Source organism: Ostrea edulis, chromosome 3 (assembly GCF_947568905.1).
Source record: "Ostrea edulis chromosome 3, xbOstEdul1.1, whole genome shotgun sequence".
Lineage (NCBI taxonomy): Eukaryota > Metazoa > Mollusca > Bivalvia > Ostreida > Ostreidae > Ostrea > Ostrea edulis.
In genome coordinates this window covers 64,001,127-64,019,240 of record NC_079166.1, presented here as the reverse complement: position 1 = coordinate 64,019,240, position 18,114 = coordinate 64,001,127, and the positions used below count along the sequence as shown (strand labels likewise).

General features: G+C 33.1%; 2 protein-coding genes across 2 annotated transcripts; both read right to left on the bottom strand.

Moving 5' to 3' along the window:
- Positions 1-4,910: 4,910 nt before the first annotated feature.
- LOC130053615 (uncharacterized protein K02A2.6-like) lies at positions 4,911-6,122 on the bottom strand. Its single transcript, XM_056160979.1, has one exon. It carries the CDS (start codon positions 6,120-6,122, stop codon positions 4,911-4,913), a length of 1,212 nt encoding a protein of 403 aa, XP_056016954.1.
- A 1,977-nt stretch (positions 6,123-8,099) lies between these two features.
- LOC125661747 (uncharacterized) lies at positions 8,100-12,876 on the bottom strand. Its single transcript, XM_056158516.1, has 6 exons — positions 12,796-12,876; positions 12,278-12,352; positions 11,238-11,357; positions 10,245-10,373; positions 9,294-9,383; positions 8,100-8,190 (listed from the first exon to the last, which is right to left on the bottom strand). Exons 1-6 carry the CDS (start codon positions 12,853-12,855, stop codon positions 8,110-8,112), a joined length of 555 nt encoding a protein of 184 aa, XP_056014491.1. The 5' UTR covers positions 12,856-12,876; the 3' UTR covers positions 8,100-8,109.
- Between the last annotated feature and the right edge of the window lie 5,238 nt (positions 12,877-18,114).

The window sequence follows — 18,114 nt, the reverse complement described above, 5'->3', positions numbered from 1 at the left end:
GATAATCTTGTGATGTATGTTCAATATCTTGTGATGTATGTGCAATAATTGCATTATGGATAATATGATGCAACAGCGTACTATTAAAGTAAGGACGAATTTCATTGGTTGGAAATAGCGAAAGTATCTGGTGATGCAAAATATGATACACTATTGTGTTAAAAATAACACTGTATGACGTCTTAGGACCTGCCCTAGACACAGGCACCTGAAGTATGGACACTGCTTATCCCCCCTTTTGGTATTTTTTGCGGCGATGATTTCTCCGAAATATGTCGATTCCCTGCCAATATCACCCTTCTTTCGATTTATGTAATCGTTTCACGCTTTTTGTAAGCTAAAGAGATTGGCCTTCTACCGGTATACACATTTCAGAGAAATCATGAACGCAAAAAAAGAAAGAAATTATTTTTTAAAAAAGGGGGAGAGGTAGTATCCATACTTCAGGTGCCTGTGGTCCTATAGTCAGAACTCTAGGGGGGTTAAATTCAAAATTTTGGTTCATTCCTTTCTGTTTTCCTATATATGCATAATTTTAGCTTTTGTCAAAGTTTAATATGTCTCTGTTTCATTTTATATAGTATCAGAATAATTAATGAAATCCTTCAAATGATAAAGACATTTTTAAAATTACTATGATAATTTTGGTCCCAACTCTAGGATCATGAAATTTACAATTTTGGCAAAGGATTTCCTGCTTCATTCGGTTTCAATTTCATATCATTAACATTAAAGAAGAATTGCGTTATTCTTGCATCACCGGATACTTTCGTTATTTCCAACCAATGAAAATTGTCCTTACTGTAACAGGTCGCTATTGTGTCATATTACCCACAATGCAATTATTGCACATACATCACAAGATTATCGAACACACATCACAAGATATTGAACATACACCATAAGATTATCGAATGTAGCAACGTTTTACACGCCATAGACATGTATTAATTAACAAGATATTTAGTATTGACAAACTTCACATTGTGAACACTCATGTGAACACTCGACTATAAAGTAACGATTCTCTCAGCAATAAGGAAAATGAGCATCTTTTTCTCTTTTATTCACACATTTATAAAATATAGTATTTTTCAATCAAGTAATATACATCAAACTACCATGTATATTTAAAATCTTGCTAGATGTCATGTCGAATATTGATTATTTCCTAGAATATTCGTATTCTTTGCTCCTATATAGTCATCATCCATATTATGAAATACATCTATCTATGTCATTACCATGTATTTATGGAGAGAGCGGTCTAAGTTTTTAGAACATGTGTCCGATCCTGTGTAATTGTAATAATAATATAACACGTTCAAACCAGTACAAAAACTACTCTATTTAACCAAACTATAACTTTGAAATAAAGAGACAATAGAAGTTCATATTTGACAACCGTTGTTGAGGGCCAGATGGTCGGTCATGATCCTAAAGGTCAAGGTTACTTGTTAAAAGACTTTGCAACCATTGGCAAGACATAGGGAGTTCATTCTTTGTATAACAGTAGCTTAAAACGAACTGTGTGTCTTGAATGACTACAACCTGTATCTGACAATGTGTAGAGGTTAGAATAACCGATATCTCCAGCGTAAACCACAGACACTCGACCACTGGTCCTAAATTTTAACTTTACAAAGATACTTACTTGCTCCTTCTATCCTCACTAAAATGTGTACCATCGAAAAATAATTCGTTTGGTTGTATATTTATGAAAGGTGAAGATAAATACAAAATAGATAGTTGGGCAAACACGGACCACTGTACACACCAGAGGTGGGATCATGTGCCTAGGAGGAGTAAACATCCCCTGTCGACCGGTCGCACCCGCCGTGAGCCCTATATCCCGATCAGGTAAACGGAGCTATCCGTAGTCAAAATCAGTGTGACAAGAACGGTCTAACAATCGGTATGAAACACGTCAGACAGCATTTGACCCAATGATAGGTTGTATTTGTGATGTCGACCCTGATAGACCGATGGTACCGGATTTAACCGTAGTATCGAGATACAAGACACCATTAAAGGTTTACCATTTTAATAACAACCAGACACACAACAACTCGTACATAAACACATTCGTACTTATTATAAACACATTCGTACTTATTATAGATACATTCGTACTTATTATAAACACTACAATCCTCCCCTAACTGAATATAAAGCTATCGGCAGCATTTATACAACAAAACGTCAAAATTGATCTGTTAACATATCGATTACAAATAAATACAGACATAGAAATAGTAAGAAATATATGTATATTAATTAAAAGTATGTTACAATACTGATAATGTCTCGCACATTAATTTAATTTTATCAAAGTTTATCCGAAATTCCTAATATAATGTCTATATAATTCGAGTTATGAGTGTTACATTTCTTAAGTACTTTATGATATGTTAGAAATTCATATTTTATATGTTGTTTAACTCTTTCTTGTGTTTCATTTTTGCTATTGAGTCTACATAACATTTTGAATTTGTATATACGATAAGCAATGAAAGAGATTAAAATATTAAGAACTGATATTTTGTCATTTATTTCCTGATAGAAGCCAATAACAATATGTTTCCAGCTAATTTCAAGTTTTAATGAGGAAGTTATCAAATTCCAAATATCTCTGACGTTTGAACAATCAAATATTAAATGTTTACAATTTTCTGTTTCATTTGGACATGAGTTGCATTTACTGCTTATATCTTGGCAGCATTTACTTAAGAATAAATTATTGCTGAACAAGTTGTTCAGAAGTTTATAGTTGAACTCCGCAACCTTTTTATCAAAAATATTTGCAATTTTATGTCTATATATTTTTACCCATGATGATTTACACTGAATATGAAATTCTCTTTCATAGAATGACTGATAAATAGGTGTACGTGATTTTTTATTGCATAAAATTTTGTAAAATATTTTTGAAATACCTTTGCTTAAGACTAATAGTTTGTTACCGTACTGAAAGCGAGGGATTATTGGAGAGTTTGTGCTAAATGGAACAATTGAAAGATCATATTTGTTTATAAATTCTCTAAAGACTGAATATAAAATCTTATATTGGCAAATCCAATTACTTTTGTATTTTAAATTATCAAGAAACCATTTAGCAGGTTTTAGACCACTTGAGTCACATATATCTTTGACATAGAGCAGATTACTTTTAATCCAATCAGGGAAATATAGTGACTTACCTTTATATGTGAATAATTTATTATTCCATATTGGTTGTTGTAAGAATTCTGTAGCCGATAAATGCATTTGTCTCTGTTTACATTTATTGTAACATATAAAAATTTGTTGATAGAAAATTGGAAAGTTTTTGATTAAGCCATGATTTTTCAAATCTGTTTCATTGGTAATTAGAATATATTTAAAGTAAATATTATTTTTCAGACATAAGGATTCTATATATGACTTTAATTTTCCCTTTGAATTTAGTAATTTTTCAACCCAAGATGCTTTTATTGACATTAATTTTGACTCAACGTCTATCACACCAATACCTCCTTCATTAATGCTACGTATTAAAGTATTTCGTTTTATACGATCTGTTTTATTCCATAGGAACTTAAATATAAGTATATTCATTGTTTTTATTTCTTCATTGCATGGTAAAGAGAGAACAGAGATTCTATATAAAATCTTAGATAGAGCTAATGTGTTGATCACGCAAGTTTTTCCAAAAAGAGTGAGGTTTCTTGTTTTCCAAGCCTCAAAAAGTTTTTCCATGTCTTTTATACAATTCAAAATATTATTTTTATAACAAAGTGTTTTATCATGACCGATGTAGATTCCTAAAGTTTTTACACAAGAGGAATTTATATTTATTCCACAAATGTTATCCGTATAATTACGTTTTAGGTTTCCCATTAAGATACTTTCCGATTTGGATGTGTTAAGAATCATTCCCGAAACGGAGCTAAATTTATTTATGATATCTAGAGCATTATTCATTGAGACTTCATCTTTTAAAGGGAGTGTACAGTCATCTGCATGTTGGACAATTCTAATTTCATTATCTTTGTCATTATTAACCATGTTAATACCTTTGATGCTATTGCTTTTTCTAATCTGAATTGCAAGAATTTCAGTAACAAATAAAAAAATTATAGCAGAAATGGGACACCCCTGACGGATGCCCCTGGACATTTTACAGGTTTTTGATATCCACCCATTAGTGTATACATACTGTAGTTCACGTACAACATGTATTTAATTATGTAAATGTAGTTTTACGTATGATATAAATCCACCTCTACTGGGAGAAAATGGTCTCCCGGCTAGGCTGCCCTAGGGTCATCTCTGGACTCTAGTTTGTGTGTGTGTGGACCCTGAGGCAGCATGAGTGGTATTATGTTTTAAGAAAATCCCTAGCTTTATTATATCTAACATTATGGCACTGTTGTAATCTACTAACTCATTATTACATTGATCATCATACAATATGAATAATTTATAACCTATATATTTAAATGTCAACTGTTAAGTTATATATGACAATATTACTCTGACATGCAATGAAATTTATGTATTCAATGAATGTACATCTAAATTAGTTAATATGTACCCTGCGTGGTACTTTAGTAAAAACTTTGTTATATATTGAGGTAGCTTAGTCAGGGCCCCATCCCTGGCAGCTGCCCTATCATATTAGTTAGTTATTTTAAAATTGTTATAGAGTAGGGTCTGGGAAATAAATGAATATATATATAAAAAAAAATTGATCTGTTAATTATCAAACAAAATCCTTTTAAATTGTTCAAGCGATTTGAATAACAATTTATGCATACAGCATACAATTTAAATCCAAATATTGAAAACAGTAAAAGTTCATGTCACAGTCCATAGGATCACATTCACAGTTCATAATCTTTGAATCGCGTAGGCATACTTCGCGCACGTTACGGTCTACTGGTCGGCAATTCAACTGGAATAGATTCGGTTTCACACAATTCTGGACTGTCAATAGTTTTTACCGGCGGATCAACATGTAGTTCAGGCGGTGAATCCATAGGGGGCATCACAACAGGTGACGGAACAGTAGTCTCTTGACACAACGGCTGTTCAATATACGTTTTCACATGGGTCACATTCCGTTTGTATTCCACTCCATTGGAATCTAGAATAACACTGTTTCCATGCTTAGCCTTCACAATCATGGGTTCTGGCTTGAATGTTGGATCCAACTTGTTTTCGCGATGTTGTTTAACAAGTACTTTGTCTCCTGGAATAACATTACTCTGTGTACATCCACGCTTCTTATCACCATAGTCTTTGCCTTTCTCTTTTATCTCCGCATCTTGATCACGTATTTCAAAATCATCCATATGGAAATCATATACCTGAGAAATTTTCGTACGCATCTTCCTTCCAAACATAAGTTCTGATCGACTTTTCCCTGTAACACAGTGTGGCGATGAACGGTACCTCATGAGGTAATTGTCAAATTCATCCTTCCAATTTTTCTTTTCTGACTGCGCAATTCTAATACTCTTCATAAGGGATCGATTTTGTCGTTCGACCTCACCATTAGCCAGAGGCCACAATGGGGTTATTCTATGATGATGTATCTGGTTCTCGTGCATATATGTGGCAAACACTTCACTCGCGAATTGTGGTCCATTATCAGTAGTTATAGACAACGGTAGTCCAAAGAAACTAAGGATCTTTTTCAAAAACTGTCCAGTTTTCTCTGCTGTAGTGGATCTCATAACTTCCACAACCTTGTACTTCGAATAGTAATCCACTAAAACGAACAGGTAATCACCAGAAGGTAGAGGTCCCATGAAATCTGCAGCTAATTGTTCCCATGGAGCATCTAGCAGCTGAGTTCTTATCATGGGTTCTGGTTTAGACGGTGCACTAACTAATTGACATCCATGACAACTACGACAGGTTTTTTCTACGCTTCTGTCCATTCCTGGCCACCATAGTTTTGAACGCAAGTTTCTCTTCATCACAACAATTCCGGGATGTCCCTCATGTCCTAATTCAAGAATCCTGGCACGCAGAGTTTTCGGTATCACAATTCTAGTAAGTCGCAGAATAATTTGACCAATGGCACAAAGTTCATTCCTGAATGTAGATCTTCCTTGAATTGACAACGTTCCCATTGTCCTGATAAGATACATTTACGTACATCACTCAGTTCATCATCATTTTCTGACGCGCGTTCGATTTCTTTCGCTGTGATTGCTATAGGAGTTGCAGCTACTGTAATACTACGAATATACTCCTCAGTGTCATCATTACCTGATTGTTTTTTAACCAGTTTTGGAACAAGTCTTGATAACGAGTCTGCAATGTTCTTTGTTTCCGAAATGTACTTAGCATGGTAATCAAATGATTGTAAACGAAGAACCCAACATTCTATTCTCGCACTCGGTTTTTGACTGGACAGAAAATATACACTCCAGTGGTTGATGATCTGTCAACAATTCGAATTTTCATCCAATGAGATACATATGAAAACGTTTACATCCCCAAATCAGACCTAATGCTTTCTTTTCAGTTTGAGAGTATCGTCTCTCAACATCAGAGTTCTGCTTGCGTACATGATAACTCGATAGTCAGTTCCTTGTTTTTGAACAAGTACAACACCAAATCCAACTGGGCTTGCATGGTAATCACAATGGTCTGCGCTAAAGGATCAAAGTATCCCAATGTACTAGCTTGTAACAACTGATCTTTCAGTTCCTGAAATGACTTAGCTTGTTCTGGTCCCCACTTAAATTGAGCATTCTTACGGGTCAACTTCATCAATGGTTCCGCTATAGTGGCTAAATTTGCAATGAATTTACCACTAAAATTCACCAATCTCAAGAAACTCCTTACCTCTGAAATAGTTTCAGGTTGTCTAGCCTCCATTATGGCCTCCACCTTAGATTAACCATGCCGATACCGTGTTGAGAGAGAACATGTCCCATAAATTCAATGTGCGTCATGTTAAATTGACATTTCTCAATGTTCAATGTTAGTCCTTGGTCACAAAGTTTTTGAAGCACAGCATCTAATCGTTTATCATGCTCATATGTAGTTTTCCCATGCACAACACTATCATCAAAGATACTCTGAACACCATCACATCCATCCAGTGTTTGTTGAATGATCTTATTATACAGTTCTGGCGCGCAACTTATACCAAACATAAGTCGTTTATAACGATACATGCCCTTGTGAGTCATGAATGTAGTAATCTTTCGCGACTCTAGATCTAGTACAATTTTGTGGTATGCAAGTTTGATGTCCAGTTTGGAAAATACAGTGCTTTGATTAAAGTCCTGTAAAACTTCTTCAACGGTAGGTATAGGATATCTTTCACGCATAACAGCCTGATTTGCTTGCCTCATGTCAACACATAAACGAATATCATTCTTTTTCGGAACAACTATCACAGGCGAAACCCAAAGACTCGGTTCATCGACTTTCTCAAAGATATCTTGAAAAACAAGTTCATCTAGTTTGTGTTCTAATTTTTCACGCAAATGGTAAGCTACACAGGGAAAAGTGGCTCGCATGAAATTCATATGAAATTCGCATGAATATCATGCGAATTCTTCGCATGGAAAGGAGACGAAAAGGACCACGCATGATATTCGCATGAAAAAATCATGTGATTTTCATGTGAAATTCACATGATTATCATATGAAAAATAATTCGCACGATATTCATGCGAATATTATTGTTACCTACTATTAAGGTTTTTCGCACGATATTCATGCGAATATCATTATATTTTCATATGAAATCCATGTAATGTATACATTTCAATGCTAGTACTTGAATTGGACTTTGAATTTTTATAAAAACTTAATGAAAAGTTTCATAAAATTCTGTGTTGCTCAGCAATTTGTTCCTCACAGATATCTACAGTTTTGTCTATAATTAAATTTACAACTGTTCATCAAGGTTTCACTGTTAATGATATTCATACAGAGATATAATAAGTACAATCTCAAAATCATGCAGCAAATGAATAACATCTAAATTCATTATTTAAAACTCCTTAATTTAAACCCGGATTTTGAGGAAGTACCATTATAAGTATGAATATCCAGGTTTTTTTTATTATTAATAAACAACTGGACAATTTCTGTTTCTTAATCTTCTTTATTGCAAGCTTCAACTTTCTTTTTCATTCTCTGTTCAAGGGCAACCCATCTATCTGGTGTCTGTTTCATCTGCAAGAGAAAAGAAAACCATTTGTAAATAATTTAAATGAAATACATGATTGCTCAACTGCAGTTTCAAAATCAATATTTTCTAAATTTATGAAGATGAACTAGAAACTGAACAAGTACATTTATAACTAGAAATAGCAATCTCAGAAAATACCATATCCACAAATATATCTACAGATGTCAGAATAGTTAATTGAAAAAAAAATTCTGTTGAAAAGGAAATTCAGAATTTTCCTTCCTTAAACCTTGTTTGAATGACCATTGGATAAGGCCATATCACATTTACAGGTTTTCTTACTATGGGCTTTCTAATTTTCAAGCCCTAGAAAAGAAATAACACTTTTTGCTGTCAGACCTAGTTATGTACTTGACCTTGACTTAGGACACTCCCAGATAATAATGGTTCCCATTCTTTGTATCAAGTCTGGGCTTGCAGTGTATGTTTCACTGTTATAAAGTCATGGAGAAGACAAGAAATGAACAGTTTTACCAATGACCTTATATTGCCTAAATGATGTTCAATGATAATAATTACAAAACCATAGGTCATAAGCAACAATGTACATGCATCTAATGTTTCTCTCATACAAAGTTATTGATAAGATTTACATTAAATTTTTCTGTCATGATCTACCTTCAAGTGGTACAAATGTATATAATTATATTTGTTTCCTTGAGCATGCAATTCGTATTTGTTACAAGAAATTTCAAGGCAAGAATTACATAATTTCCTGACAGACTAAGACTGGCCTTGACTTAATACAAATGACCTTGACACAAGGTCATGACACAATGCCAGGTCATAAGTAATCTTTTTTAAAGCAGGAACTTCTAATGTTTCTCAGAGAGTTATGGACAGTATATGAATTATACGTAAACATTTTCTGTGACTAATAATGAACTTGCCTTAATGACCTTGGTTTATCATTATGACATATCCTCAATACAATATATAGTTGCTGTCTGGGTACACTTGCACAGACATACCGTAAAGTTGCTGCTTTTTGTAACAGTGGATACTAGAGTTGATTCATCCTATAATTTGGTTTTGGAGGGAGGTGGGCAGAAACTAATAATTCTGATATTTCTTAAAGATTGCCTACCATTGTGTCAATGTTCCTTCTAAACGCACGCCAGAAGTCTATGGCTGTGGTTGGGTTCTTGAACAACCTGTGCCCATCTGCGAAAGCCCTCTGTAAAACAATGAAAAAAAATATATCTAAATAATAAGACTGGGCATGATTTTGATATTTCATTTCTGTTCTCTGATTCTTATCATACAATTAAATAACAAGTTCAATATATTCAAACAAGAGGTATTGTAAGCATGACAATGTCAAAACCCTATAATCAATTTTGACCTTGATGTCAAAGATCAAGGTCATATGGAGGTCATGAAGGTACCTGACACATCGTCTCATGGTGATACACTCATGTGTCAAATATGGTATCCCTATGTCAAAGAACAAAGAAGTCATGGCCCTGACATGAATCCATTGTAAAAACCTTTAACTTTGACCTTGAGGTCAAGGTCATATGGAGGTCATGAAGGTAACCGACACATCGTCTCATGGTGATACACTCATGTGTCAAATATGGTATGCCTATGTCAAAGAATAAAGAAGTTATGACCCCGACACAAATCCATTGCAAAAAAAAAACCCTTTAATTTTGACCTTGAGGGCCAAGGTCATATAGAGGTCATGAAGGTACTGGACCTATCGTCTCATGGTGATCCACCTGTGTGCCAAATATGGTATGCCTATGTCAAAGAACAAAGAAGTTATGGCCCGGACACGAATCTGCACAGACAGACAGAGTGATTCCTCTATATCCCCCCCTCCCCCCGGAACTTCGTTCGGGGGGTATAAATATATCAGAAACAATATACATGGCTTAGTCATTCCAAAGGGAAAGTTGAAAATATTCAAATGTTAAAGGATGCATTATGATGCTTTCATCACACTATGAAGGACAAAAACAAATAGCAATAGGTCAATAGAGTGATTCAAGTCACATCATATGTAAAAAAAAAAAACAATTTCAATCCTTACCAGTGCAAGGGTCACCCTGAAATTAATCTTCACATCCGATTCAGATGGCGACACCCATAAGGCAGAGAAAAGGTACCTTTGAAGATTGTTGATGGGCATCATCTCGACCCGCTTATCTTGAGTCACTAGCTGAAATTTAATGTATACATGAACAACAGGAAAATATCGCCACAATGTTTCATATTATTTAGACACGAGAAATGAAATGTAGGATGTTACATTAGGCTAGCTTATCTTTACATTCCATCTGCATTTTTTCTTATAAACTCTGTTGAATACTTTGGCATTCAAAACATTCATGCTCAAGTTGAACAATAACAGCTGTTCCCTTGATTTATCTATATAAGTGTGGTGTGTATAATTTACATCAAATAAGCAATATTTAATCAATCTATCAAGAAAACAATAAATTAATGAAAATAGAAGTTTTAGATTGTAAATTTTGAACGTTCAATGTGTCAAAACACAGACAACTGTGGAAACTGGACAAATTTTTATAACACACTAAAACCTAGGCCATCTTTAAAAAATTATTTGGTTGCTCTATCCCAACCAACTTGCAAAAAATGACCCTACTTAAAACTTTTTTAACCTCAAGGAAACAATAACTTTTTAAATTAATTCCATAATTTTCTCATCCCGTCAACAAAGATTTTAATCCTAGTTATACCTTTAATTTTATTAGATTTTGAAAGTTCAAAATTTGGTCGTGAAATTTTCTAGAATTTTTTTCCACCTACCTATCGACCCAAATTTTTTTTATCCTGAGTTGGGAGAGGGCAACCCCCCCCCCCCCCCCCCCCCATTATCTTAAAGATGTCAGACACTTAAGACAATATGTGTCACAATTATTTGCCATACCGTACGCTCCTGCAACTTCTAAAATTATTTTGCATTTCACATTTGTTATATATATACATGTATATATATATATATATATATATATATATATATATATGTCAAAATTTTAATTTTTAGTGTAAAATTCTGTACCTTTTGACGAACCTGGTTCCTCCAGTTGGTGAAAGAATGGGAGGCAAATGAGAAACATGTGATGATGACATTTTTGTCTGCCTCCCATCCACACCCCTCCAGAACTGATGTAATTTGTCTCTGAGGATAAAAAGTAAAGGGATTAACATGTACTTGTGTTCTTGATATTGGTGTGGATTAAATTCACTGTTCTAAAATTACTGCATCTGTTTACAATTTCTATGTACCTGGTAAGTGATATTGTACTATCTGAACTAGAGATTGGAAAAAAAAAACATGTATGCAAAAAAAAAATTGTCTCAGTCAGAGGGGCCCATATTAATAAGAAAGTGAAAACTGCACTTAAAGGGACTGATTCACGATTTCCCCTCAAATTTTGTTTTTCATTTTAAATGATCAAAATCTATACAGTCTAATATGTTTAGAAGATTTCACAAAAAAATAAGGTTATTCATCATGACAGAGGCTGATTATAGAGAGTTTATTATTTGTTTTGAAAAGATTTGGGTGTGTTATTGTTTACGAATTTTTCAAATAAATGGATATTGATCTAAGTATATTATTTATATCACATCTCAAGTATAATTTAGGTAAAATGTGTCATTTAAAAGTTAAAATTTGTGATTGTACAAATTGAAGATTCTTTAAATTACAAAATTAATGTTCCACTGGTTTGTTTGTTTACATAAAAAGACTAGAGTCTTTGTTTACATAACACAGAATCAAAGCTAAAATATTGCTCTTATCCTTGCATTGAGACGGTCCAAATTTTGGTTGTCAACATTAAATGAGTTACAATTTTAAATTCTAAAATAAAAAATGAAAAATATTTGTTTCGAAAATCGTGCACCAGTCCCTTTAATATATCAATATTTAAAAGAAATCATTAATTATTTGTAAATAAAACATGATTTTTGCATCCCTGATATGAACACAGGCGTCATTGTGATGGCATTTCAGAGGATACTGATACGGAATAAGAAAACCACAGTGTGGTGATCCGCAAAACCGACAGATTGTTATTTATAAAATATGTATACCTTTAAATCCTCGTCATCTTCTCTTATCCATGGGTATGTGAAGAAGAAGCTTTTCAGAAGAGCTGTTAAAGGTTTCTGAATAAAACAAAATAGTACATTAGCAACTAATTTAGTAAATTTTCACTAAGTGGAGTCACCCTAAATATACATGTAATTGATCACAATAGTTTTCATTTACAGTATATCAAGGTTTACAAAATGGAACTGTAATACAAAGATAAGTCTTTTCATAGATTTAAAAGGGATGCTTTTCAACATGTATGTATAATAAAGTATGTTAACATATTTTATTGTAATTTTATTAATTACAAAGGGATTGGGCACAAGTTCTGTTACGCCCTCTCCCTGATACTGGTTATGCTTGTACAAGCTAGCTTTTTTCAAAAACCCAGAAAGGCGAGGTGAAGTGCATGAGAAAACGTTAGGATCACAAATGTTGTAAAATTGCACTTGTACCATTACATATAATGAATCTTGATATTTTTTTCCTCTTCAATTGATACATGTATTATACTAACCTTTACATTAGAACCATCCACTTGAAAACTTTTTTTTGGCGCACTCTTCATTTCCTTCATTTCTCTCCTCAGTTCTTTAACTTCTTGCCGCAAAGCGCAAAGCGCAAATTTCTTCATCTATCAAATAATTGATCTAGCTACATTGTGCATGAAATATGTAAACAGCAGGGGGTTTAAAATGTTAATTACCATAGTACATTAAATTAAAAATTTTCTTTCTCCCTTCCCGGGCCTCTCTTTCTCTCTCACACACATTATTTACATATTATTCATGAAATTAATGTCCATACATAATAATCTCATGGTTGGCTGAGCCGGTCTGTTAATTACTGGAAGTTCTGTTTCTTCTGCTCGAATCTCTACATCTTCAGACTGCGAACCCTATTTTTATAATAAATAAGAATATATATTAAAAATACATTTTCATGTGGGAAGCAATCAGACCTCCTCCCCCAAAACATGCATACACACCACCACCACCACCCACTGGGCTCATACAGGCAATATATGATTTCATAAATTGTTCTAGTATGAAAATTACTAGGATATAAATTTCGAAGAAAATTATTTGTTAAAGGAAACATTAAATACTAATATATATATATATATATATATATATATATATATATATATATATGTACACTCAAAGGTCAAAAAGTATTTCTTCACTGTTAATTTTAACTATATAATTCATTACAAACTTCAGATTTTAAAAACATTAATGTTAAAACATTTCTACTGCAGCATTAACTATAAAAATACCTGAAATAACAAATAAATTGACTTTTATCATAAATCTTTGAAGGAATTCTGTGTATCTTGTGAAAATTTCATAATGATAACAGTTCTATAAAAATTTTAAAATAGAAGGTTTGAAAAGGAAAAGTGAGGAAATACTTTTGACCCTTGAGTTTACAAATAATACATGGTACAGGAAATGTAGGCATATACTTACTTGGAAAAGATCAATTGATTGTTGACTATCCATTTCACCTTCCATTACAAAGAATTTCTTGTCTGGCCACTGTTTTGACGTTTCTCGCCTCGAAGCAGATGCTATGTGACGGTATATGTGACGTCATACGTCAACATTGAAACCCGAAGGGATAATGTAAACACGGGGACGTTAATAGCACATATTCCTGTTACAATATGATTTTTTACAATTTAAAAAAAATCAGTTTTAGAAATACACAACTACCAGTTATATGTGGAACACTTTTTTAAATGCACAGATAATATGCGGTTAAAAAAATATGTGTGAGGTCTTTAAAAAGTCTCATGATTTCATAAAAGAACCAATTTCCGCAAATCCCGTTCGGACTATTCCCGGCAAGCGGTAAATTTAGTACGGCCGAAACCCGAAAGCCGAAAGTCCCGGATAACGATTTTTGCATGATTTCTCTCTTAATAGTAGATAGAGTGGCATCAAACTTTTTTTGATAACTGTTTGTGACATATTAAACAAGAATCATATAACTTTTTTGAGGAATTTCTTAAAGAAGGTACTGAACCAGAAACCTGAACACGGTCGCAGATCTTTTGATCCGCGTTTTAGCATTATAGACAATATTTCCCGCGATACTTCAACTTACAGACGATCATTGTGTACACACAGGTCACGTGCTACCCACATCTTGATGACGCGACTTCTAATTATAGAATGACAGACGATCTGTCACGATGGATATGTATCTCTAATAAGCGAATCGAAATGAAGAGGCGAGCAGATGATCTAATTTGTAGTCCTTGTAACTTTTCTAAAAGACGGAAAAGCCACTTACTAAGACATAATGACACCGAAAAACATGTAAGAAACACCAAGATAGCTTCTATCAGCGAGAGACTGACATTTCCATGTGACAGTACCAACAAACCGTCAGCAGCATCGTCGGCACAGACTCAGGTTAGAGATCCTGCTTGTTTTCAGTACATCAGTTAAAAGTGATGAATATGCACAAAGTAAATTTATTCTAAGGAATGTTTTCATAATTTCATTATGACATCAGAAAATCTCATAATTTACCCTAGGCCTAAGGATAGGGGTGGGTGTAAATGTAGTCCGGGACATATGTCCCAGGACATATGTCCCGCGATGTCCGATATTGATGTTTGCCGATTTATCGTTATACGTTAGTTTTTCTTCAATTATCTTACTGAGTGTGTTTTAAGACGATCACCAAGAGTCTTCATTGTGAATTTGGTGTGTGGAAATTGCCTAATTATTTAATAAATGGCTTTTATTTTTTCTTCAGGGTGTAAAGGTAGTCCCGAAGATTTTACGAAGAAAACGCATTTCCGGTTTTTGTTTTTGCCTCGTTTAAGTACAAAGCACTTATAATCTTTAAGTATTGTGTCCTATTGATAATCATAATAGACTATTTTATCTGGTTATTTTAAATAATCTCACTAATCAAAACATTAAAAGGGGTTTTATATCCTTTTTTTCTCGGGACATCGCAGTTAAATGAGATACTAATGAGAGAATCGGACTGCTATGAAACATTAAATCCGAATTCATCTAAAGACTAATTTATTATTATTATTTTATTATCATTATTATTCAAAAGCAATGTTAGACGTTTAAATTAAATGTAATTTGTAATTCATATACAATATCGTGGAAAGATCAATAAAATTGGTATTGGGGTTGTTAGCCGTAAGTTAATTAAACATGTAAAGTCTAATTAAATTACGTTGCCCAGCTCTAAAGAGCCATAATTTTATTAATCTGCTAAATTTTTAAAATGAAATATATATATTATTTATTTGATATTTTGCTAAATCTGCACCGAATCATAGATTTACTTTTTTCTGATGCTTTATTTTCAGAATGAAATATATAGATTTTTAAATTCGGCAATGTAATTAAAGAGTTAACTTATGTTTATAAACAAACCAGTGAGATGTTAATTTTGTAATTTGCCACCCAATCACGTTAAAGAATTTGAGCATTCAATTTCAAGACTCATCATTATAATCATAAGCCTGCAACTATATCATAAGTAATTTTGATGATTTGGAGAATGGGTGGTGGCAAAACTTTGTCAACCACTCAAGTAAAACAGGATCAAGTAATTTACTTCTCATCGTTAAATCATGTGCGCACTTCGAGCTGCGTTTGAATAATCATGAGACGATAATTAATCTTGATAGAACACACATCAATTAGTAAATCCATGTATTGATTAATAAAAATGAAAAATTTTCTTATCTATCATAGACATTTTTAATGGCATTGAAGATAAAATTTCAATATACTCCCGGAGAATTAAATGGCAAAATCTTTTGATTTCTTGAATTACTTTATTGGGAGAACTTAATTTTTTTCCAAAACCCCTTAAAATTTGCGTCATGTTATTAATTTCACCTTATTAAAAATGATAGAAAATAGTACAGATGACTAAATAGGAGACATATTTCAAGTCCTATAAAATCCAGACCCCCTGCCTCATAAAGTGCCCCCCCCCCCCCCGTAACCACAATTCCTGGACCCGTCCCTGTTCATTACAAAATGCAACATGTACATTAACTGTAGATATTCCATAGAGAGGACAGTTTATATATATTTATATGTATTTCATTTCATTTTATTCAGGTATAAAATATCACAGAATGTCATGATTGTAGATTTAAAATAACAAATTGAAACCGGCATAATCTATAGCACTATTCAGTTATAATAGTTAAAGAATAAGTGACTGTAGGAATAACATAACAAAATATATTGATACCAAATCTTATAATTTATGGTACTTTATATCAGTTGTAATTAATTTTCCTTACTAGAAATTACCCTTCAAATCACTTGTATAGCTATTCATAATACGGGTTGAAACTGTCACCTTATTCCGGTTTTAATTTTACACTCTTCGTGTCGAGTCAAACACAGAAGCGATGTCCCATAAAAAGAAGGACGAGCATTCATATAACATGCTGAATATTTCGTAAATCTTTTTATCAGGACATGAAACAATATCTAAACAACAGCAAAAGCAACGTAAAACACAGAAAAGGTTTTATTTCAATTATTAACAAGGCAAAAACAAAAGCCGGAAATGCGTTTTCTTCGTAAAATCTTCGGGACTACCTTTACACCCTGAAGAAAAAATAAAAGCCATTTATTGAATAATTAGGCTTTTTCCACGCACCAAATTCACAATGAAGACTCTTGGTGATCATCTTAAAACACATTCAGTAAGATAATTGAAGAAAAACTAACGTATAACGATAAATCGGCAAATATCAATATCGGACATCGCGGGACATAAGTCCCGGGACATATGTCCCGGACTACATTTACACCCACCCTAAGGATAGTGCCTACTACCTAGTAAGGGTAACCGTAAAAGGGATGGTTCGCCCCAAAAGACGTTTCAGTATAATGTATAAAGTAGAAAAAATCTAGTCTCAAAATAATATAGTAAAAATCATAAAAAAAACGGTGTCTGTTAAAATTGACCTAAAGTTGCATTGTACATGTAATTATACTTAAGGAGGTATGCTACACCAGAGAAATTTGACGTAGATGAAAAGTGGAGGATACTAGTATATACCAACAATATTTAGAAGTTGGAAATTTTCAAACTTACTTTATTTTGTCAAAAATTCCGGTTCTAGTGGGAGGTAATCTGAAAAAAATTTAAAACCCTGCTGGACTCAAACCTGCAACCTTCAGGTCAGCAGTCAGTATTCTAACCTACTGAGCTACTCGGCGAGGTATTCAAGTGGAAAATGAAAAGTCGAATTTTGCTGATATAGATTTTTTCATCCATATTTTTAAAGGAAGTCAGCCATTATGACAATGTAGAGTATTACCTTAATTTGAATTATGGGACAAATCTGCATTTCAAGATGCTATATTTATAAAATTGACTAATAACTTGACAAATCTAACAATAACTCTGTAATACTTTTTTCTTCAGAAAGTCAATTTTTAATGAATTATTATCCTAGAAAAAAAAAATGATTTTCACTTATGACCATATACTGTAAATCTGCAACATAAGTCACTATAAATCATATAACATACATCGCAGGAAATATAGTGATGATAACATAAAAATTTAACATTAATTTAATTTACAGTACCGGTACCGCATTTTAAATAAAGGAAAATATCTCTTATTTAAACTGAACACATATTCAAAGGGCTTTATATTTTTAGGTCACCTGAACCAAAGGCTCCCATGCACATGTGCATTTCCAATTTAAGTTAACGCCTTCAATTGTTCATGATTGTTAAATACAAAGTATAATTTTTAATTTTTTAAGCACTATGAAATACTCTTTCAGGATTTTTCCAATACCACTAGCTTT